The sequence below is a fragment of the Aquarana catesbeiana genome, linkage group LG01 (genome assembly GCF_042186555.1).
Source record: "Aquarana catesbeiana isolate 2022-GZ linkage group LG01, ASM4218655v1, whole genome shotgun sequence".
Lineage (NCBI taxonomy): Eukaryota > Metazoa > Chordata > Amphibia > Anura > Ranidae > Aquarana > Aquarana catesbeiana.
In genome coordinates this window covers 86,567,017-86,590,007 of record NC_133324.1, presented here as the reverse complement: position 1 = coordinate 86,590,007, position 22,991 = coordinate 86,567,017, and the positions used below count along the sequence as shown (strand labels likewise).

Here is a 22,991-nt window from a genome sequence, read left to right as displayed (position 1 = left end):
CATTTTTTTGCAGGCAACCTGTGTCGTTTTTGTAAACACCATGAACTTTGTCACTGTGTGTGGCAATTTGAAAGGCTGTAGTAGTAAAAACCAGCAGATCCCAACCAGATACCTAAGGTTGGTGGAAATAATTTTTGTCGGTACCCATATGCCTGACATGACTATTGCCTCAAAATCTTTGGGGTGGGGTTGATCAACTGATTCTCAGAAAATCTGCCATGTTTTTTTCTCTGTCATCACTATTGCTTCCCTTGAGGAAAATCATTTTGGATCCTCTTCTTTTATAGAAATAACATGTATTGTCACTTAATTATCCAGGCGCTACGGTACTTACCATCAGTCTTTTTCATATGTAAATAAACGAGAATAAATAAACTTACAGGTAAAGGCCGCTATGCATGTTTCTCCTGTTTTGCAGTTTCAGCATTCCTGTACTGACAGTTGTCCATTTTACAGGCAATTCCTAATTGAGATCACATGACTGCTTGTTTTTCCATACATAGGCTTGGTGGAAGAACATAAAATCCTCCTTTTGATTTCTTGTAATAAAACCAACTTAAAGGGTAACTCCACTTTTGTGGGTAGAAATTTTTTTTGCAAATAATAATAAAAAAAATAACATAACAAATACAATTGCGACACAAGTCATATTGCCATTTAATGTTAATAAAAATTGCCTTTCCTTTTCAATCTGCAGTGCTGTAATTTCTCTTTTAAGATGCAATGCAATATGGCTTCTGGAGGCATTCTGTACAGAGATGGTGTACAGAACTCTCCCTAGAATTGTCATTTCCTGCTTGTGTGATTGGCTCACTGGTTTTCCCAGAAGTCTGCACTAAGATACAAGTCAGATTTTGAGCATCTGCTGCAAAAAAACCTTAATTTTTGGTGAGATACTCTCAAAGGACAACCAGTAAATTTTCAGTGAAATTTTTATGCACCCGATTCTTTTCCTTCTCAGGTCTTACTGGGTAGCGGACTTATCATGGACAGCCGACAGCCTGTTTTTAGCCTGTGTTTTGAAGAGGGGGTCCCTTCTGTTATTAACACGACTGGGTGAGCTCCTGACTCTGACAACATCCGGATGTAGTGTTGAATTTGGACCCGCTGAATTTATCCCTCTTCATCCTTTAATCACATACAGGTAATTACACATAAAATGTGTCGATTCACCTTTCAGTATCATTTTTTTTTTCTTGTGGAAGAAGACAGTTGGTTGGTATGGGCAATAAGAAAGAAATCTGTCTTTGCATCCTTCAGTCAATAAGTCTTGCCTTCTTGTATAACATATTCTAAATCTGTCCTTGATCTCTTTTATATTTAAATGCTCTGTCCTTTTTTTCACTGTCAATTTACTGTCAGATAGGATTCTTGTCAGATCCCTTGTGATAAACAATGAAGTAAAAAGATAAATACAAAGTGTTAAATATTAATTTCTATTAAAAAAAGTATTACAGAGAACCCATGCACAGATGTGCACCTAGGATGCATATACGACAAAAAATTAGTTCGTTTTCGTTCCATTTGTTTGCTTTTTTCGGAATTCGAAAATTCAGAAATTCGAAAAATCTGAAAAAAAGAAAGAAAATCAGTAAAATTCGAAATAATAACTAACTAATAATAACTAACTATTAAATTATAGGTGTCGGTATTTCCTTTCAAATTTGTCTTTTTGTGAACGTAACGAATACAAATTTATCTGAAGTTACGAATTATCCAGAAAAACGAATGCCGCATCTAAACAAATGGAATGGAACAAATGAACAATAAGTAATAATAAAAATGTTTTATTATTATTATTATTTAGCCAAATTTGAAAGGAAATTCCAATACCTATAATTTAATATCTATTATTAGTTATTATTTCAGATTTTCGGGTTTTTGAATGTTCAGATTTTCATTCTTTTGAATGTTCAGATTTTCATTCTTATTTTTAGATTTTCAAATTTCAAAATTTTTGAATTTTGAAATTTCCTAATTTCGAATTTTCGAATTTCCTAATTTTGAAATTCCGAAATTCCGAAATTTGAAAATTTTGAAATTCAGAAATTAACAAATTTGTCAAAATTCGTTAAACTAATTTGGAACTAAACCAATAGCACATGTCTACTGTAAATGCTGATTATACAACACAGGAGCATGTGGAAGTAGAAGGAATCCTAGATTCGTCATTGATGGTTAACTCTGAATTAGTGAGCTGTAAATGTTATAAAAGTATTGTCTTTTGACAATTATGGATATTAAAATATGTTGCTGCTTTGCGGGTGCATGCAGATTTTAGGCTTAACATATTGCTAAATATTTGCTGGACATCCTCATAGCTACTAGTTTATCAAATATTTGAAGATGAATTTAATTGAAAATATAGATTTAATAACCGTTGCGCATATATAATATTGTGCGACATAAATTGCAGCTACTCTAATTTATTCTTTAGTGTCATTGACTTCTAGAAAATATGTTTTGAAATTTTAGACTTTAGTCTGGTAAAGAAAGGGTTAAATAACTTGCTTTTTAAAAAAAAAATGATTGATGGATTCTGCTTGCAACAGAGAAGAAAATGATTACAACACAGAAAATATTTCACATCCATGATCTTGTTTTCAAATATAAGTTTTTTCATTTCTTTTCATTGCATTTTCAGCTTTACTATACTCATTTATTCCACGTAATGCGCTCTTCTCTATTTTTCTGTGTAGTTTTGTGTGTCTCTTTTCATTTATTCTTCTTTCCTCATTTTCTCATTCTAGCTTCCTTCTCTTACTTGTTCTGTCCTCATGACATAATGTTGCATTATAATGTAATTATGAAGTCATTGCATCTTGATACAGCACACTATGACATAACTCTAGATTTTGCATGCCTTATGCAACCATTTTTACTAATCTGAAAGGTCATCTGTTCAGGACCAGGGCAAAACCAGTGTGTACAAAGCAATCACCTGTGCATATGTTACTGTGCCAGACCCACATACACACGATAGAAAGTCGGCCGGTATTTTATTTTGTACCAACAAACGTCTCCCGACATTCTGACTGTGTGTACGGGGCTTAAGCCATGCAGTGTGAATTGGAACCTAGAGCTCAAGCTGCTGTCTTGGATAAGAGACTACATAATACTCATGTAATATATTGTTTATTTACTTGAAAAATATAAATGTGTGTGTCTGTGTGTGTGTGTGTCTGTGTGTGTGTATATAAAATTTATATTGAAAACTTTATAGGGCAGCATTTTTAATTTTCTCCTAAATCCCTGGCAATGGACATGGTTTTCTTGCTAAGATGAAACCTCATAATTCAGGCAGAACTACAGATTATCAGGCATTTCCTAAATGTCATTCTGTCCAGCTCTGCCTTAAAATTAACCCTTGAGAGGTCCTTCAATTCACTTCACTTATTCATTTATCTGGATTCACCCACCTAAGCTGTGTTTTTTGTTTTTTCCCATTAAAATTAACCCTTACATTACGTGTCCAATCCCAGAGGGATATATAATTCTAAGGATCCTCTGCCCTCTACCTGGCAATGTTTGAGCTTTTTAGAACTACAGATTGTCAGACTCTTCCTGAATGTTCTTCTGTGGCAAAGCCTCTGACTGCCCAGCTCTGCCTAAAAGTTAACCCTTACATTATGTGTTTTAATGCGGATCCCCTGCCCTCTATCTGGCAATGTTTGGACTTATTAGGCTGCTCAGGCACAGGACATTGCATTGTGGGTTGGAACCAAGGGCATGCCTGTTCATTAGTCAGGTAGTGCAGACATTTGGCTCCAAACTGCACTGGACAGCTCAACACAAAAGGTCTGTACTGCCAGCTCATGCCATCAGCCTTCTGTAGAGGCTTACTGCAGTAGTGTAATTATTTTTACAGCCTTGCTTTAGGAAAAACAAAAAAAAAGTAGCAATAAATATAATATAGTTTAACCTGTTTTCATGTTTTCATTTCTTGTTTTTCAGACCGCCTGTCCCCCTCCTGGAAAGCCATAATGCCAATGACTCTCTGGGTTCTGTGGCATCTCAGGATGACCTGATGAGGCAAAGGTTTTCTGTCACTTGCCACCCTCGCCTACATTACCTCGTTGTCTCTGATGGTTATATGGTGACTGCCCTCCGTTTTGCACAAAATATGTCTCCTTGCCATTTCATGAAGTCTTTACTGCTTGACTCTGCCCAGAGGCTGGGGAATTTACAACAGAGCCTGCACTTAGGAAAGGTGAGAGATGTGGATGCAGTAATGTTATCCCAGAGTTACTGTAAATACTATTTATTTATTACAGACTATTCTATAGTGCTGACAGTTTACGCAGCACTCTACATTTTGTACATTCTGCCCCTGCTCTCAGGGAGTGCACAATCTAAGGTCCCTATCTCACATACATAGATACATGCATACTAGGGCCAATTTGGGCAGGAGCCAATTAAGCTGCCTCTATGTCTTTGGCGCTTGGGAGGAAACCGGAGTACCTGGAAAAAACACACAGTAACACAAGAAGCACATGTCATGGTTGGGATTTGAATTGAGGACACTAGTGCTGCAGAACAGGTTACACGATAACTAATAAGCCACTGCTTTTAATTAGATTAGAGAGAAATGTATTGTTGACCTCTCTTTAAAAATGCTAGGTTCCTGACTGTTCTGAACTCCAGGCCAACTATACTTTCTATTTTATTGACTCTAAATGCTTGCAGATCTGGAGTTCTGACACCAAAGTCTGTATAACTGTACTAGGTGAAACCTGCAGAAAGTATTTAGTCCAGAGACAGCCCTGATAGACAGTATTTTTAGAAGGCAAGCAATGGTAACTGTCTTGTTTCTACTTGTAGAGAATTACTTTAAAGGGGATGCACCAGCCCTTTCAGTAGATACCTTTGAAATTATTGTAAAGTTTACCTCAATCTGTGTCATTGCTGAATCTCTTTTGTAAGACATTCTTGTAACACGAGAGAATATATAGAGTTACTAGCAGTAAAGCACACTTGTTATGTTGCAGAAGACGGAGAAGGAAACGCAGCCAGTGCGATTGAGTGCTGGATAGAATTTGTACGTAAAAGAGGGCAACATGTAACTAGTGTGATATTTGATGCTCTTTTTGATAAAGGATCGCATCAATATCTGGTTGGATGGATGTAGTCGCAATTCTCAATGAATTCTCAAGGTGCTTGTCCGATATTTTCGTTCTAATTTTGCCCTTCATGTGCTTCATTCTTGAAAATAGTTGCTCATATATTTAGCAGCTGCTGTAAACTGATGTATAGGGTGTGATTGTGAAGAGTGGGATATTTTTTTTTTTGGGAAGACTTCTAAAAGTCTAGTTAAGAGACACTGTCAAATTTTTCTTTCGACGCATGTGTTCTCTAAGTGTAAATGCATTTTTACAATAAAAAAAATCAACATTTTTATGTAAGTTTACGATTTTGTATTTGGGTTGCATTCACAGCCATCTTGGGCCACATGCGGCCTGTGTGCCACAGGTTCCAGACTTATTTTAAACTCATAACCTGTGGTAATGCAGCAACAAATAACTGTGTATGGAACAATAAAATTGTTTTTATTTCAATTACCTTGCAGTATTGCTGCAACCGATTTAAACAATGTCTTTGATTTCATTTTACAGTCAAAGAAAAATGGGATTAAACTGAGGTCCCTGTCTTCTCTGAAAGCCACTTTATCAAAAGATGCTGATAAACCTCCATCAGTGCTTTCTACAGTGCCAAGCTTTTTGCAAGACGAGCAGGAAATCTGTGGCCACCTGGAGAGGATATTACAGGTATTCAAATGCATGTTCTATTCTTTTTTTTTTTTTAAAAGATACATGCTATAACTCTAATATAGACCAATTAATATGAAGGTATTGAACTGCTTTTAAGGGTCAGTCCAACCAAAGCTTACATTTCATATTGTAGTAGGAGGTAGAAATTTGAATTTATTTTATATCTTATGTGTCTCAGGGACTCTGGTCGCAAGATTTCCACACCCATCCTGGTTGAAAACCAAGACCTAAAGGGGTCACAGGAAGCACATAATGTCCTAAAAAATAAGTCTAGCCCACGTGCCTTCTGTATGCTGCCAACCATGGCATAAAGTACATGTAGCACTTTGTCTCATTTCAATTAGTGCAGTAGATTCAGAACAAGGGTGGTCGACAGTGCCAACTCCCCACCACCACTGTTTAGCCAGAAGTTGCTGCTCTGAATGAGAAGAATAATGAATTAGAGCTGATTGACCGTGCTGGTCTTGGGCACCAGGCATTTGCCCAAGACAAACGTTGTCTCAGCACAAGCAGAGGAAGGGAGCATGGCAGCTAGAGGGACTGTGTGTCAGTGCTCTCCTCCCTTTCTGCATTGAGACTCGTACACAGTAGACTGTCCGCAGTGCTGCTACACTGACGAGTGTGAATGAGGTCAGTGCTAAATAATGGGAACGTCCACAAATTAGGTTTCTAGGAGATGCTGACAGACTAGATTGGAGCAAGTAAAGAAGAGATTAACTTTACAATCATTCAGCATTTTTGAGGAAACAAGGACAGGTATTTCCTAATGAATCTGTAGACCTGTGTTTTAATATTTTCAAAACTAATATGATTTTAACTAGTGGCGTAATCCATCTTGCTACAAAGTATAAAGGCAATTTAAAGATTTAAAATAAATTATTAACAAATTTAAAACTTTCCAAAAAACCCCCCAAAAATTTGCCTAAAATGATAGTTTGCCTTTAAGCAGTAACAGTTATAGAGAAATATTTTCAAGGTTCACTTGAGCAGTCTTCCTGATTTGTAGCTGTGATCACTTCACTTGTTTTTCGTTTGTCCCCAGGATGATGATGAGGAGTCAGATGATCAGGAACATTTGAAATACATTGCTCCATCAGACAGTAATTTTGGCAGAGCTGAGCAGGGCAGGCTGGAATTTGCTTCCATGTTTGATACCATCCATGCCAATGACCACAGCATGGTAAAGAGCGACATGCTTCGTGAACTGCTACATATCAGGAAAACTTTATTAACAGCATGGACCACCGGAGTGACCATGAGAAATATAGCAGAATTAGACAGTCTGTTACAGTACACTGTGGGGTGCTTGACTCATTTCCTGACTCTTCTTCAGAATCCCAAGTGCCCTATGTTAAAATCAGATAAACCCTCTAAGGCTTCAGGAAGAGGAGATACACTGTGGGCTTCTTACTTTGATGTTCTACAGCAGTGCCTTACTGCTCTCTACTGGGATGTATTGCCGCGGCAAGCCTTTGGACACATGATAAAACTGTCTGCAGAGGTCATCAAGTTGATCCTTGTTCAGCAAGGTCAGCTTTACTCGAAGAGTCTGGTGGAAGGTTTCTATTGGTTAAAGATGGTTTCCCAAAACCTGGCCACAATTTACAGCTTACGTTTTGAGTCTGTCCCTGCTGGTTTTTCTAAGGGCGATGTAGCACATCTTGACATTGTGAAGACCCCTATATTTGAAGCACTAATACAGCCCTTCAAAGGCTCATCAGTATGCAATGTTTTCAAGGAACCTCCAAATTCAGTGACTTACAGCAGAATGTCAGAGAAAAGGTACTGGAGATGCAACTGATCTTTTTGATGTGAAGCTTCCAATTCCAAAGCAAAACTTCTAGTATAAAAAAATCTAATGGCATCTGGAGAGGTTTCCCTGCTACAGACTGCCTTTGATATGATCTCATGCTTTGAGCAGGCACCTGGGGCAGTAAGCCAGTCATAGAAGCAGGGAAATGGAGGTTTTGGAAAGCCTAAGTACAAATAATGCTGTTACTTTCTGCAGATAAGTGAAGTTATGGTTAATTTCTAGGTTTATAGAAAGTCAGTACCAGTACAGATCCATTCATAGAAAGAGAGTTTATTCAGAATTCAATGAGGGGATGGAGAGTGCAAAATCTGGTGCAGCTCTGCATAGAATCCAATCAGCTTCCAGGTTTTATTGTCCAAAGTTTAAATAAACAAGCTGAACTTGGAAGCCGATTGGCTACCATGCACAGCTGCACCAGATTCTGATTGCTACAGTTTTAATCTCCCCCTATGTCTCAGCAGAATAGTTTTCAACCACTAGTTGAACGAAAAAATAATTGAGTGTGTATCCAGCATAGGCAGGCCATAGATGGTGCAAATTTCTTAAACCCGTGGTTGCAGGAAAGAAATTTGCACGACTCCTTCATCAACACTCAGTGCTGGCAATTGTCTGTTCCCTGCGGGGGAAGCCATCCCCGCTGGGCGCAGACAGTGATTATTGCTAGCGGCCAAAGCAACTGATAGCAATAATCGCAAGTAAATCCAGCAGGCTGGTTGTACCCAAGTTGATCGATTGATCAACTTAGTACATTCAGCTTGCCTACACACGAATTGAATCTCGGCCTGTTCAGCAGGATTCAAACCGTCTATGGCCAGCCTTGATTTGAGCTTCAGATATTCAACCAAGTTTCAGCACAGCAGTTAAAGTGATTGTAAAGTCTAGTTTTTTTTTCCTATAAAAATAATATACATGTTATACTTACTTGCCCTGTTGCAGTGGATTTGCACAGAGCAGCCCAGATCCTCCTCTTTTCGGATGCCTATTCTGTGATCCTGGCCCCTCTTTCCTGTTCAGTGCCCCCACAGCAAACACATACAAACCCGAGCAGATTCACAGCTCCCTGTCTCCATTCGGACACAGTGCCTTGACCTGGCTCCCGCCCCCTTTCTTCCCTGATTGGCTAGCTGACTTTGATTGACAGCAGAAGGAGCCAATGGCGTCGCTGCTGTGTCTCAGCCAATCAGGGAGGGAGAATCTTGGACTGCTGAGACACTCGTGGACATTGCTGGACAGAGAGGGGCCTTAGGTAAGTATGAGGGGGGCTGCTACACACTGAAGGCTTTTTATCTTAATGCATAGAATGTATTTAACCGGTTCCCGAATGGCGTGCGCCGATGTACGTCAGCAGAATGGCACGGCTGGGCAAATGGGCGTACCCGTACGTCCCTTTGTATTTGCCGCCGTGCCATTGCATGCGCGCCAGCCGGGAGCTCCATGAGTCGGGTCGCGGGTTCCGTGGACTCGATCGCCGCGGGGATACCTGCAATCGCCTCATGGAGAGGACGAACGGGGAGATGCTAATGTAAACAAGCATCTCCTTGTTCTGCCTAGTATCAGTGTCACTGATCTCTGCTCCCTGCGATTGGGAGCAGAGATCAATGACGTGTCACATGTAGCCACACCCCCCCACAGTTAGTAACACATCCTTAGGACACACTTAACCCCTCCCTAGCCCCCTAGTGGTTAACCCCTTCACTGCCAGTGTCATTTACACAGGAATCAGTGCATTTGTATAGCACCGATTGCTGTATAAATGACAATGGTCCCAAAAATGTGTCAATGTCCGATGTGTCCGCCATAATGTCGCAGTCACGATAAAAATCGCTGATCGCCGCCATTACTAGTAAAAAAAAAAAAAGAATAAAAAAAATGCCATAAAACTATCCCCTATTTTGTAAATGCTATAACTTTTGCGCAAACCAATCAATAAACGCTTATTGCGTTTTTTTTTTTACCAAAAATTTGGTAAAATTTGTAGAAGAATACGTATCGGCCTAAACTGAGGAAAAAAAAATGTTTTTTTAAATATTTTTGGGGGATATTTATTATAGCAAAAACTAAAAAATAATGCGTTTTTTTCAAAATTGTCGCTTTTTTTTGTTTATAGCGCAAAAAATAAAAACCGCAGAGGTGATCAAATACCACCAAAAGAAAGCTCTATTTGTGGGAAAAAAAGGACGTCAATTTTGTTTGGGTGACACGTCGCACGACCGCGCAATTGTCAGTTAAAGCGACGCAGTGCCGAATCGCAAAAAACGCACTGGTCAGGAAGGGGGTAAATTCTTCCGGGGCTGAAGTGGTTAAGATAAAAAACCTTCTGACTTTAAAACCCCTTTAAGGTTAGCCCTTGTACAAAGAAACCCACAGCTCTCATTGCTGGCTAGAATTAGTACATCAGAATTATTCGTATACAGTATTTCATACTTGCCTTCAAAATATCTGGCCATTTTTACTTTTAAACACAAAATGATTAATATTTTACATCCCTTTAAATAACATAACACAGGAGATTAGGAAGAGGTGTATTCTGCTTGAAGTATAAAAACTGTTTTATTTTGGGGGCATTTTAAAAAAAAATCAGGATTCCTTCTTTCCTTTTTTTTAATTTTTTTTTTTTTTTTTATTTAAGATAGGTATATCTTTACTACAGCTTTTAATGTGAATTGTTTGGTTATTCTGCTTTGCAGACTGGCTGTGCAGTGGAGACTCTTGTATAATCAGACTCTTTGGTACCAGAAACGTTTGAGAAAACAGATATCTTTGAATCAGTCCATGCAATTGTCACCTAGAGTTCAAAGTGAGGAAAAGGCCATTGTGTCACTGTTGTGTCACATACAAACTGAGCTGCAATCGGCAAACCAACATCTGAGCCAGAGCTTGTGCCTTCTCCCTGTAACTGGTAAGGCAGTGTTTCTCGTATTATATGTGTTTGTGAATGCCAGCGTTTTTTTTTGTTTTTTTTTCTCTCTTTACTTGTTTGCTGTAGTCAAACACAACATTTGGCCAAAACTTGGTGAATACCTGTCACACCTACTTTGTTGCTTGGGTTAGGTTCACACTAGTCTGTAAAACATCATGAAAAGCCTTCCCAGAAGATTGGAGGCTACTATAGCCTCAAAGGTATATTTAATGCCTATGATTTTGGAATGGGATGCCCAGCAAGTTTTTATAGGTGGGTTGATTCATTGCAAAGTTCACTGATTTGGACAGTGAACAGAGTTTGGTGCTTTGAATTTGTCAGGAATAAGTGATTGTATCTTTTTCTAAACATCTAAATGCAAGGGTAGCACAATTGTTTTTTGTTTTACTGTAATTTATTTATTTACTGCAGGTACTTGTATAGCACCATCAATTTATGCAGCACTTCATCCATCTCTATCTCTCTCTCTCTCTCTCTCTCTCTCTCTCTCTCTCTCTCTCTCTCTCTCTCTCCTCTCTCTCCTCTCTCTCCTCTCTCTCCTCTCTCTCCTCTCTCTCCTCTCTCTCTCTCTCCTCTCTCTCTCTCTCCTCTCTCTCTCTCTCCTCTCTCTCTCTCTCCTCTCTCCTCTCTCTCTCTCCTCTCTCTCTCCTCTCTCTCTCCTCTCTCTCTCTCCCCTCTCTCTCTCTCAGCCAGGGAGGCAACACAACATAATAATACTAATGATGATGTCTGGTGGATAAGCCATATTTGTGATAAGCCATATCTTGCATAATACCAGAATACATACACTATAATATAGTAAAACAAGGAAACTTTAATTCCATAACATAGTAGCAAAGTAACATAATGGCATAGCAGCATAATATAATCACAATGGTAAAATAATGAAAACACCAGACTCATTGTTGTGTGTCTCCACAGTAATAACATTGGTAGAGTCCAAAAGAGCACATTATAAATAATGTATAAAAATAGTAAGGTGGACGGTGTGACGTCGATGAGCAACGGGAAGCGATCCCCCATCCTCATGTCGCAACGAGAGGAGGAAAAGGGGAGGACAGTGACACACGGAGCTCATCGCAGCTCCCGGGCCAGAAGAAACCCAGCATGACCAGAGCATAGGGCATGTCGCAGAGCGGGGAGTATTAGTGGAGATCCTAATTACAGAGAGTCAGGCCCCCAACCAACAACCATCCATCCATACTCTAACCCGATTATGGCAAAATAGTCAAGCATAGTAAAAAGATAAACGCACCTAAGTGGTGCAGACAATGGATACTACCAATAGATGTACTATAAGCTATATAAGGTGCATGCTTCCATCCCCAATATGACAATTTGGGACTTTATAGGAGGACATTAGAATGTACCTCCATCCCTGACATTAGGATATATGAGAAAAAAGGTTTCTAATGTCCTCCTATAAAGTCCCAAACTGTTTCTTCTCTTCTTCTCAGAGTTGGGAGGTTGGGGGGGCATATGGATTGATTTTTTTTTTTTCCCTTAGGAGCAATACCAGACCCTAAGGATCTGGTATGGCCTTGGAGGGGGACCCCCCACGCTGTTTTTTTTACTTTTTTTTTTTTAAATAGAAGGGTGGCGGCAATCGCAATTGTGATTCAATTTACCCCTTTTATGGCCAATTACTTACATATAAGCATTCAAATTGGGCACTTTTCATTTTTCCTTCAATGGTGTTTGCCGTTTGGGTCTGAATTTTTCCCCTGTTCGGGTGTGCGGCCCATCTCTAATGATTAGTCACAGACGAGACATATTTTTAGAGGGTAGAGATCGTGCTGAACTGACTTGATCGGTCACTGTTTGTAGATAGGAGGTATAAGGGGCAGATTGGAAGGATTTCCTTCCAGAGATTAGTGCCCGGCTTTTTTTGGGAGGGTGGGGGCCTGGGCTGCGGCCTGATGGTATCTTCCCTATGTGATCAAGTCAAGTCAGTGTAAAGGAGCGCCCGGTTTACAGTAGATGTGAGTATAAAAAACGCTTTATTGAGAGTACAGATGATAAAATATAGCCAACACATTTCGGGGGTCAAAGGACTCCCCCCTTTCCTCAGGGCTGCAGATGAAGGTTATTGAGAAAGGATCCTGATGTCTGTCTGAGACGTAAAAATCGGATGGATGATTATCCAAATGCCGGCTCAATGCTGCCTCTCAAGCTCTAGCTGGCATTGGGTTACTTTGTTAATAACATTCATCAGCAGCCCTGAGGAAGGGGGAGTCCTTTGTCCCCAAAACGTGTTGGCTATTTTCTATTACCTGTACTTTCAAAGCGTTTTTATATTCACATCTCCTGTACAAGGGGCGCTTTTTACACTGACTTCTTAAAGACATATTTTTAGGACATGATCATTATTTCTTGCTGAATGGTCATCCAACTACAATAAAATGTTGGAACTCTTGAAGCTTGGATACATTAATACATACATAGGAATAAAGAAAGGTAAGAAAACAGGGAACATAAAAGTAATGGAATCAATGACACGGTGCTCACCTTGGCGTTTTGTTCAAATCCACTGATCGATTAGCTTGTTAGAGAAAAGTAAGTTGGTGATATGGATCACACCAAAATCTTGAATTCATTAGAGTAAAAAAAAAGAATTCGAGTTTCCTTTTTTGTCCTAATCTGATTAGATCACACCAAATTCTTGAATTCTAAAGCCTCGTCTACACTTCTGGTTGGGGGGGGGTTTTACCGCTCCCTTTTAGCTGGAAAGGCAGCGGCTAGGGGTGTATGCATGCTGTGGCTGCAAAGCAGGAATTATATTCCCTGTTGTGCTCAGGTGAGCACGTTTAGCGCATTAGTCAGACATTTAGGGGTTTAAAACCAGGCAGTGAGGAGGAGATACAACTTACAACAACTCTACAAATGTAAGATAAAGTTGGCAACCGGGTGATTATTGATAAAATCAAACAGCTCACAAGGGCCTAAGCATAGTTGATCAATATTCACCTGGTTGCCGATTTCACCTTGATTTGGAGGCTGCTTATCAGGCACTGTGAGTGAAGAGAGCTCTAGCACAGCCCTCAAAAATTACACTCGCCTGCTCGCATTTTGCGAGTGAATTTTGAGGGCTGGAGAGGAAGGGCTGCCTGGGAGCGAGGGGGGCGGGGGATGAGCACTGCCAGCCGGCGAGTTGTATTGGAGTCCCTTTCCCAGTGCTCACGGAGGGGAAGAGAGAGGAGAGAGCCGGCTGGATGATCAGAGCGCGCGGGACATCACTAGCAGCTTTCATTTCAATAGCCGAGTGTTCCCCGCATTCGTTGTTACAAACAGCCCCGCCCCCTGGTCCCAGGGAATTTGATAGACAGATCACCCATCCAACCCGAGATGAGTGATGTGTGTCAAAGTTCCCTGGCTAGGGGGCGGGGCTGTACGGGACGCCGAGCAGCGGGAACACACAGCAATTGAAATCAAAGCTGTTCCTGTAATGTCCCTCGGTGCTCTTATCATCTGGCCAGCAATGTTCTTCTCCTCTGCTCTCCTGCATTATGGACACAGGTAGGCCGCACGATGGACACGGGTGAGGCTGCATTGGTGGACACGGGTGAGGCTGCATTGGTGGACACGGGCGAGGCTGCATTGGTGGACACGGGCGAGGCTGCATTGGTGGACACGGGCGAGGCTGCATTGGTGGACACGGGCGAGGCTGCATTGGTGGACACGGGCGAGGCTGCATTGGTGGACACGGGCGAGGCTGCATTGGTGGACACGGGCGAGGCTACATTGGTGGACACGGGCGAGGCTGCATTGGTGGACACGGGCGAGGCTGCATTGATGAGCATGGATAAAGTTGCTTAATTCCGCATAAAATATTTAAGGGTAATTTCATGAGATAAATTGAGGGCGGAATTAGGGGCAGGGTAGGGGTTGGGTGGGGCAACTGGTGGCGAGTAACCATTGAGGCCTGGCTAGTAGCTCAAGACTTGAAACTTTGAGCCCTGCTCTAGCCCATCCTATACCTGCAATTGGGTTGTAATGCCAGTAAGTTACATTATTAGTTGAACTTCTCACCCCCTGACAAATGCTAGCAAAGCAAGTATAAGCAAGGCCTAAGCGTCTTTTTGGTATCCCAGGCCCCTTTCACACGGTCGGACCGTTCAGGTCCGCCTGTCCGTTTTGACGGCGGACCTGAACGGGCGCTCCATGCTGTCTATGGAGCGACGGATGTCAGCAGTGACATATCCGCTGACATCTGACCCCGTCCGATCCGCTAAAAGCAGACGGATGCCGCTACGTTCAGATCCGTCGCTATCGGATCGGGTGAGATCTGATGAAAACGGACATGCTGTCCGTTCTCGTCCGATCTCTCTATAGAAACCAGCGGCGCTCGACAAGCCCCTCCCCGCTCAGTGAGCAGAGAGGAACCTGTCATCCGCCGGCTCAGCGGAGATCAACAGAGAGATCTCCCGCTGAGCCGGCGGACTCTGTGGAAGCGGATCCGCCTCGTGAGAATGAGGGCTTAATCTGCTAAAAACCTATGTATAGTTATATGTATTTGATTTAAATTTTATTTTATATCCATCTAAAATTGAATATTACTTTTTTTTTTTTTTTTAGGTGAAGAACAGTTCTTGTTTGGGTCTTATAAGGAATCTGTAGAGTTCTGGAAGAGAGAATTACTGGAAGCCAGTCTTCAGGGTAAATTGTAATGCCTCCGTGCATGTGACTATTTCTGATGGAAACTCAGATAGATAGAAAAAAAATAAATAAAAAGTGTTGATGGGGAATGCATAAAGCAGAATCCAGCAGGAGCTACAGGGTATAAAAGAGAAGAGAGGCGCCTCTAAGTGTAGCAATATGGTTACATTTAATGAAGGTACAACATTTAGCAACTTACATGGTTGATGATTAAAACGGGCACATCTAGGTATGCAGGCATCCTGGCTAAAGCTATTCAATAAGACCGTCCTCTGCACCTCCATCAACGTCATCCCTTCAATGCTGCATTCCCTGAGCGATTTAAGCCTCGCTTTCAGATCGCTCTACTGCAGGGTAGTTTTCTGGTCATGATTACAGACCATCAGCAGTGGGAGGAGTAGGGGGTCGACCAATATCGTTTTTTCATGGCCGATGCCGATTTTTTTTTTTTGGCTGCCTTTAAGGCAGATAGCCGATATCAGGTGCCGATATTCTGTAGATTTAAATCTATTTATTTTTTTACACTGTCCTATTTTTTAATCACTTTTATTGCTGTCACATCCTTGTAAACATCCCTTGTGACAGTAATAGGCAGTGACTGGTACTCTTTATGGAGGGATCTGGGGTCTGTAAGACCCCAAACCCCTCCACTGCACTAAAAAGTATTCAAAACCCCAAGATCGGTGGTTTTGAATACTTTCTATTATTTAAAACTGGCGCCTTTTTAGGATGAGAGTGATCCTTACTAGATGCGAGACCGAACAAAGCAGAGACATGGGTCTCTGGCCAGCCGGCGGACATGCCAGCTGGTCGCTCAGGACTCCCGGTGGGACCGGAGACCCGGGCTGAGCAGCGGGGGGAGGGGGGGGGGGACGTCCCCTCCCACTACTTGTGATAACAGCCGAGCGGCTGCTTAGCCGCATCTGTTGTTATTACAAGAAAGCAGACCGCCCGCTCTATAGAATTGTACCGGGGTGATGCCTGCAACTGCAGGCATCACCCTGGTATAACCACTTGAGCAATATCGGTAATATTGGTAAGTTTGTTATCGGTACCGCGATGGTAATCGGCCGACCCCTAGTGCGAAGGATGGTCTATGTGGACAGATTTACCCCGGATGCTTGCATACTTAGATGCCTGTTTTCTGTTTCAATATTTTTTTGGCAAATTTTTACAATAGGGTCCACAATGCAGGTGGAGCATATCAAAACATTAAGATCCGGTATAAAAGAGAAATCGAATATTATACCACCAGTTATTTCTGACACAAGGGGATGCCATATAGATTAGTAGTTCAACATACAATAAAAAAAGGGATTCTCATAGAACAAACAGCAATCCCACTGAGAAAACCCCCCCACTAGGGGGGACATTAGAACCCATACTTCGCCAGCATGGGCCGTGAATATACTTAACCACTTCAGCCCCGGACCATTTGGCTGGCCAAAGACCAGTGCACTTTTTGCGATTCGGCACTGCGTCACTTTAAAAGACAAAAACAGAACATTCCATAGCTCAGCTCACCAGCCAGTCTGCCAACTGACCAAATTAACCCGTCCAACAGTCTGCGTTAAAAACAGGGGTTTAATTAGCACACATTTGCAAACGCATGCATAAGCTGCAAGGCCTCTTCACGGCACCCTGTGTATGCTTGCAGTCCTAACGCTACTGAATTTATAAGCGTCTCCACAATGGAAGCACATGCATTAAATGGATAGATGAGGGGCAGGTGGGCCTGGAGGCAGCCTAATCCCTCTTTAAAGGAACAGAAGCATACTAGACACCCAGCAAGAGCACAATGGCAGCAAAGGTGTACAGTGTGTCCCCGGACCATATTTTACACCAGTAACAAACAAATGGCCCCTGCCCCCACCTATAACTGGCCTTCACAGCAAGGAGCACATGGAAGGGCAAACATATGAAAGACAAAAACAGAACATTCCATAGCTCAACTCACCAACCAGTCTGCCAACTGACCAAATTAACCTGTCTAACAGTCTGCGTTAAAAACAGGGGTCCAATGCAGACTGTTGGACAGGTTAATTTGGTCAGTTGGCAGACTGGTTGGTGAGTTGAGCTATGGAATGTTCTGTTTTTGTCTTTCATATATTTGCCTTTCCATGTGCTCCATGCTGTGAAGGCCAGTTATAGGTGGGGGCAGGGGCCATTTGTTTGTTACTGCGTCGCTTTAACTGACAATTGCGCGGTTGTGCAACGTGGCTCCAAAACAAAGTCAACGTCCTTTTTTCCCCACAAATAGAGCTTTCTTTTGGTAGTATTTGATCACCCCTGCGGTTTTTATTTTTTGTGCTATAAACAAAAAAAGAGCGACAATTTTGAAAAAAATAATCACTTTTTACTTTTTTGCTATAATAAATATCCCCAAAAAATATATAAAAAAATTTTTTTTTTTTTCCTCAGTTTAGGCCGATACGTATTTTTCTACATATTTTTGGTAAAAAAAAATCGCAATAAGTGTATATTGATTGGTTTGCGCAAAAGTTATAGCGTCTACAAAATAGGGAATAGTTTTATGGCATTTTTATTAATAATTTTTTTACTAGCAATGGCGGCGATCGGCGATTTTTATCGTGACTGCAACATTATGGCGGACACGTTGGACAATTTTGACACATTTTTGGGACCATTGGCATTAATACAGCAATCAGTGCGATTAAAAAATGCATTGATTACAGTAAAAATGTCACCGGCAATGAAGGGGTTAACACTAGGGGGCAGTGAAGGGGTTAATGTGTGTCCTAGGAAGTATTCTAACTGAAGGGGGACGTGGACAGTGCAGAGAAAATAACAGACCTGTTCATACTCTGTATGAACAGAGGATCTGTCAGTTCTCCCCTCAGAGAACCGGAAACTGTGTGTGTGTTTACACACACACAGTTCAGGGTTCTCCGTGTGCCCCGAGCGATCGCGGGAACTCGGCGATGTTCGAGACCGCCGGGCACTTTCATCGGCGCCGGGGGTGTGCACGCGCCCCCTAGTGGTCGTGCAACCACAAGTGGAAGCAACACAACTAAATGAAAAGGGAAGTGCAAATCCAAGAAAGAAGAGGGGGGACAAGGTGGAATTAGAGAAGACAAAGAACGGAAAAGAATGAAAAAAGAGAAAGAGGGGAAGAAGAAAGAGACAAAGGAAAAAAAAGGATTGTCTAAACGGTTTCTGCTAAGCAGTCGCTATAGCGATTTTTGCCACAATTAACATGAAGTAGATTAAAGTTTGAACATGCTTGGGAGTATCAACCTCGTTGAGAAGAGCCACCTTAGGGTTTTTAACTATTAGATGTGCCTGTTTTAATCAACCATGTGAGTTGCTAAATGTTGTAGCTTCATTAAATGTAACCATATTGCTACACTTAGAGATGCCTCTCTTACTTGAGTCTGAAAGAAGTTAAATATTAACCCTTTGCTAGTTAAACTTTTGTTCATAACATCACCCGTGACATGGACAGCCCCTCTCACTGAAGTAGCACTGAAACTATATCAAATTGTTACAAATCACACAGAAGTAGTGTTGAAGTAGTGGTTGAAGTCGGGCTTTAAATTGTACCCGGTGTGACCTCAGGCTTCTACTCAGTTGCTACTCGTATTGCAAAACATCGCCCGTTTATCAAGTTAAAAGTTATAAAAAAAAAATTTGCTTGTCCTGTAAAACACTCACAGATCAAGTTACTCGCAATCCAAGGTTTTACTGTGTGTATATGTGTATGTTTGTGTATGTATTAGGGTTGTCCTGATACCACTTTTTTAAGACCTACTACGAGTACCGATACTTTTTTTTTTTTATAACTGACATTTTTTATTATTTTTCCACAGAAAAACAAATACAGCATTTCAGCATTGGGTACATAAAGAGAGAGAGATCATAATATCACAGTTCAATTTGGCACGTTATCACTCACATGTTGGGCGGCAAGTCTTTACAGTATAGACAGTTAGTGATAAAAAGAGGTGGATTTACTGGATAATAATACATCTCAAACAATGTATATACTAGTACCTTATGCTTAAACATATCAATTCTCAGATATAGAGAAGAAGGAAGAAAGAAGAGAAAGATGGAAAAAAAAAAAGGGGGGGGGGGGGGGGGCGCTCGCCTCCAGGGTCCGGACCAGGCCGGCGGAGAGCGGTTCGTTAATACATAAACAACATATACCCTCAGGCCACAGGGGTCTCCAACAAAACCCAGGGTTCCCAGATACGATTATGCTTGTCAAGTATGTCATTTAATGAGGCCGTGAGATATTCCATTCTCTTGACATCTCTGATCCTGGAATGCAACTCAGTTAGCGAGGGGGGCTCCCTTTTTTTCCACTTTAGGGCCACCAGGCAGCGTGCTGCAGTAAGCACATGGGCTAAGAGTTTTTTGGACACTTTAGAGAAGGTGGCAGGTGGAAGGCCCAAGAGAAAGGTCCTCGGGTCGAGGAGCATTTCAACATCAAAGATGGACTGGAGCAGGGAATGAACCATATTCCAGTAGGGAATGATTAGAGGGCAGGTCCAGTAGACATGAAATAGTGTTCCCCTATCTTTATAGCATCTCCAACAACGGGAGTCGGCCGTAGGGTATATGGAGTGGAGCAGGTCAGGGGTCTGATACCAGTGATATAGAATCTTAAATTGATTCTCTTTATAAAGCGTGCATATGGAGCTTTTGGTGGCCTGGGTCCATATGGATTGCCAGGTCCTTAAGGATAACTCTGTGCCCAGCGCCTGCTCCCACTTAGCCATATATGAATGTCGCGGCCCGTCTGGTGAGAAATCTGTGATCAGTATCTGATAGGTGCGGGAGATCATGCCTCTAGGGGACGAACCCTCCAGACAAAGCTTTTCAAAGTCTGTGAGGGGGGAAAATCTCAAATTCGACCCCAGTGATTGTGCATAATGGCGTAGTTGTAGGTAACCGAAAAAGGCTTGCTTGGGGATATCAAAAGACTTTTGCAGGTCTAGGAAGGGTCGCAACATTCTGGTTTTAGGATCAATTAGTTGTCCATAACGGAATATGGCCTTATCCATCCAAAAGTGGGACATCTGTGAAGTTAAGCTGTCAGGAATATTAGGCGTGAATAGGAATGAAGTGACTGGGGAGGATGTGGTGGTGAGCGGATATTTCAATTTAGCCCGTCGCCATAAGGTACGTAGTAGAGCCATCGGTCCTAGCAGTTGTATGCTGCTGGGGGGTATATCGGAGCTCCAAAGCATGGAATTTGGGTGTATGGGGGCTAGCCACAGCTTTTCTATCTGTGTCCACCTATTGTAAGCATGTAGGGAGCACCATGAGGCTATAGGTCTTAGTTGAGCTGCCAGGTAGTACTTAGCTATGTTGGGAAACGCCAATCCACCCTGGTTACGTGGGGCATATAAAACAGCTCTAGCAACTCGATGTCTTTTATAATTCCAGAAAAAGTTTATCAGGTCGGCTTGAAGTTTTTTTAGGTGTGAACACGGAATGGGAATGGGGAGTGTCTCAAAAAGATATAGAAGTCTGGGTAGTATCGTCATCTTCAAGGTTGCAAGTCTACCAAAAAGGGACAGTTTCAGAGATTTCCATTTGGTTAGGGAAGCTCTGATAGAGGTGAACATTTGGGGGAAGTTAGCTTTGTATAGTGTATCGTATGTGGATGTTATATGTATCCCCAGGTATTTTAGGGAGGAGGACCTCCAAGAGTATGGAAATGTTTGCGAGAGTGTGGATAATGTTTGGGGGGGTAAATTAAGAGGGAGAGCTTCCGTCTTGGAGTCGTTAATTTTATAACCCGAAAGGACGCTATACCTTTCCAGCTCTACTTGTAAATTTGGGAGGGATATGCGAGGTTGTGCGAGAGTGAGAAGAACGTCGTCCGCAAATAAGGAGATCTTGAATTCTCTAGTACGGACTGGAATACCATGAATACTTGGATTATTTCTGATATGGGCTGCTAACGGTTCAATGCATAGGGCATATAACAGAGGGGAGAGTGGGCAGCCTTGTCGGGTCCCATTAGAGATCAGAAAGGTAGGGGAGGTGGCAAAGTTAGTGCGAACCTGGGCTGTTGGGGCCGAGTATAGGTGGGTGATAGCTCGGAGGAATGGGCCCTCAATACCGGCCCGATTGAGAGTCGCGAACAGGAAAGGCCAGCCCAGCCCAGCCTGTCAAAGGCTTTTTCGGCATCCAGGCTGAGCAGTATTGCCTCTGTTGAATTTCTGTTCGCAACCTCCACTAGGTCAATAACCCTCCGGGTGTTATCCCCAGCCTGTCGGCAAGGGATAAAACCCACCTGGTCCTTATGGACCAGGGATGGCATAAAATTGTTTAGTCTGTTTGCCAGCAGTTTCGTAAAGATTTTTAAGTCTGTGTTGAGGAGTGCTATTGGTCTGTAGTTGGCCGGAAGGGTATGGTCTTTCCCTGGTTTTGGGATTAATGTCAGGTAAGAATTTTGCATATCTCTGGGAATGGGTGTGTCAGAGAGAAATGAGTTAAAAAGGTTTGTCATATGGGGGAGTAAATGTGGTAGGAACGTCTTGTAATAAAGGTATGGTAGTCCATCAGGCCCGGGGGCCTTATTGTTTGGTAACAGTTTGATTGTTTCTGTCACCTCCTCCTCCGTAACGGAGGCATTAAGAGTCTCCAGAGCAGAGGAGGTAAGCCTAGGAGTATCTGTTTCCGCTAGATAAGTATGGATGGCCTGGGATAGGTCAGGAGGGGGTGGGTTGTGCGGAACACTCGGGTCATTATACAGTGCAGAATAAAAATCATGAAAAAGTTGTGCTATTTTATTAGGGTGGGACTGAAGGATCCCATTTGCCTCCCTAAGTTGTGTAGTTGTAGTAGTTGCTGCTTTGTCGCGAAGCTGTTTCGCCAGAAGTGTATGTGATTTGTTGGCTTTGTCGTAATACGTCTGTCTAAGCCTAATTAACGCTTTTTCTATTTTACCCATCTCGATATCTTTCAATCCAGCCCGAACACTAGTGAGTTCTCTAAGGGTTGCTAAGGACGGAGATGCGAGCAAACGCGCTTCCAGATGTTTAAGTCTGTCTAAAAGGGCGCTGCGTGTTGTATTAGCGTTTCTTTTTAGGGCAGTAGAGAGTGAAATGCATTGGCCTCGAAAGACCGTCTTATGGGCCTCCCACAGAGTTGAGGTGGAGATCTCAGAGGTGGCATTTTCCGCAAAGTAGAGTTTCAAAGTTTGCTCTAATTCTATTCTAGATGGGTCATGTTTAAGTAGAAAATCGTTTAGACGCCAATGGCATTTACGAAAGGAGCTTGGGGAGAGTGTCAGGGAGAGTGTAATCGGGGCATGATCCGACCAAGAAATGGCCTGAATGTCTGGGTTCATGCATGTTCGCAGAGTCGGGGCGTTGACAAAAAAATAATCCAATCGTGAGTGGGACATGTGGGGATGGGAATAGAAAGTAAATTGTTTGGCAGATGGATAGGTAGTGCGCCATGTATCAAACAGGGCATATTTCCTAGTTAGTTGGCGAAACTGGGCGGCCATTTTATTGGTTGTTACTTGGGTTTTCCTCTGACCCACTGAGTGTTTATCAAGACCCGGAGAATGAACAAGGTTAAAATCTCCTCCAATCACCAGGTATTGATGGGAGGCCTCAAACAGGCGATCGAAGACCTTAGACAAAAAGGGGATTTGATTCGTGTTTGGGGCATAGATGTTGCAAAGAGTGATATTCGCTCCTCCCCAAAGGCCTCGGAGGATGAGGTAGTGTCCCAGTGGGTCAGAGTATAGGGATTGCAACTGGAAGGGGGAGCCTTGTCTAAAAAGAATTGCCACCCCTGCCCGTTTATGTGGGCCAGAGGCCTGGTATGTATGAGGGTATTGTCG

General features: G+C 42.2%; 1 protein-coding gene across 8 annotated transcripts in view; it reads left to right on the top strand.

Annotated features, from left to right (window-relative positions):
- Positions 1-22,991, top strand: part of CPLANE1 (ciliogenesis and planar polarity effector complex subunit 1) — a 209,345-nt gene that overhangs the window by 26,161 nt on the left and 160,193 nt on the right. For all 8 annotated transcript variants that reach the window (XM_073621364.1, XM_073621384.1, XM_073621422.1 and 5 more), the window contains exons 8-14: positions 14-117; positions 962-1,144; positions 3,955-4,210; positions 5,613-5,765; positions 6,811-7,550; positions 10,269-10,480; positions 15,077-15,157. In XM_073621364.1, coding sequence (XP_073477465.1) covers positions 14-117; positions 962-1,144; positions 3,955-4,210; positions 5,613-5,765; positions 6,811-7,550; positions 10,269-10,480; positions 15,077-15,157 — 1,729 coding nt within the window. The remainder of the gene's footprint in view (positions 1-13; positions 118-961; positions 1,145-3,954; positions 4,211-5,612; positions 5,766-6,810; positions 7,551-10,268; positions 10,481-15,076; positions 15,158-22,991) is intronic.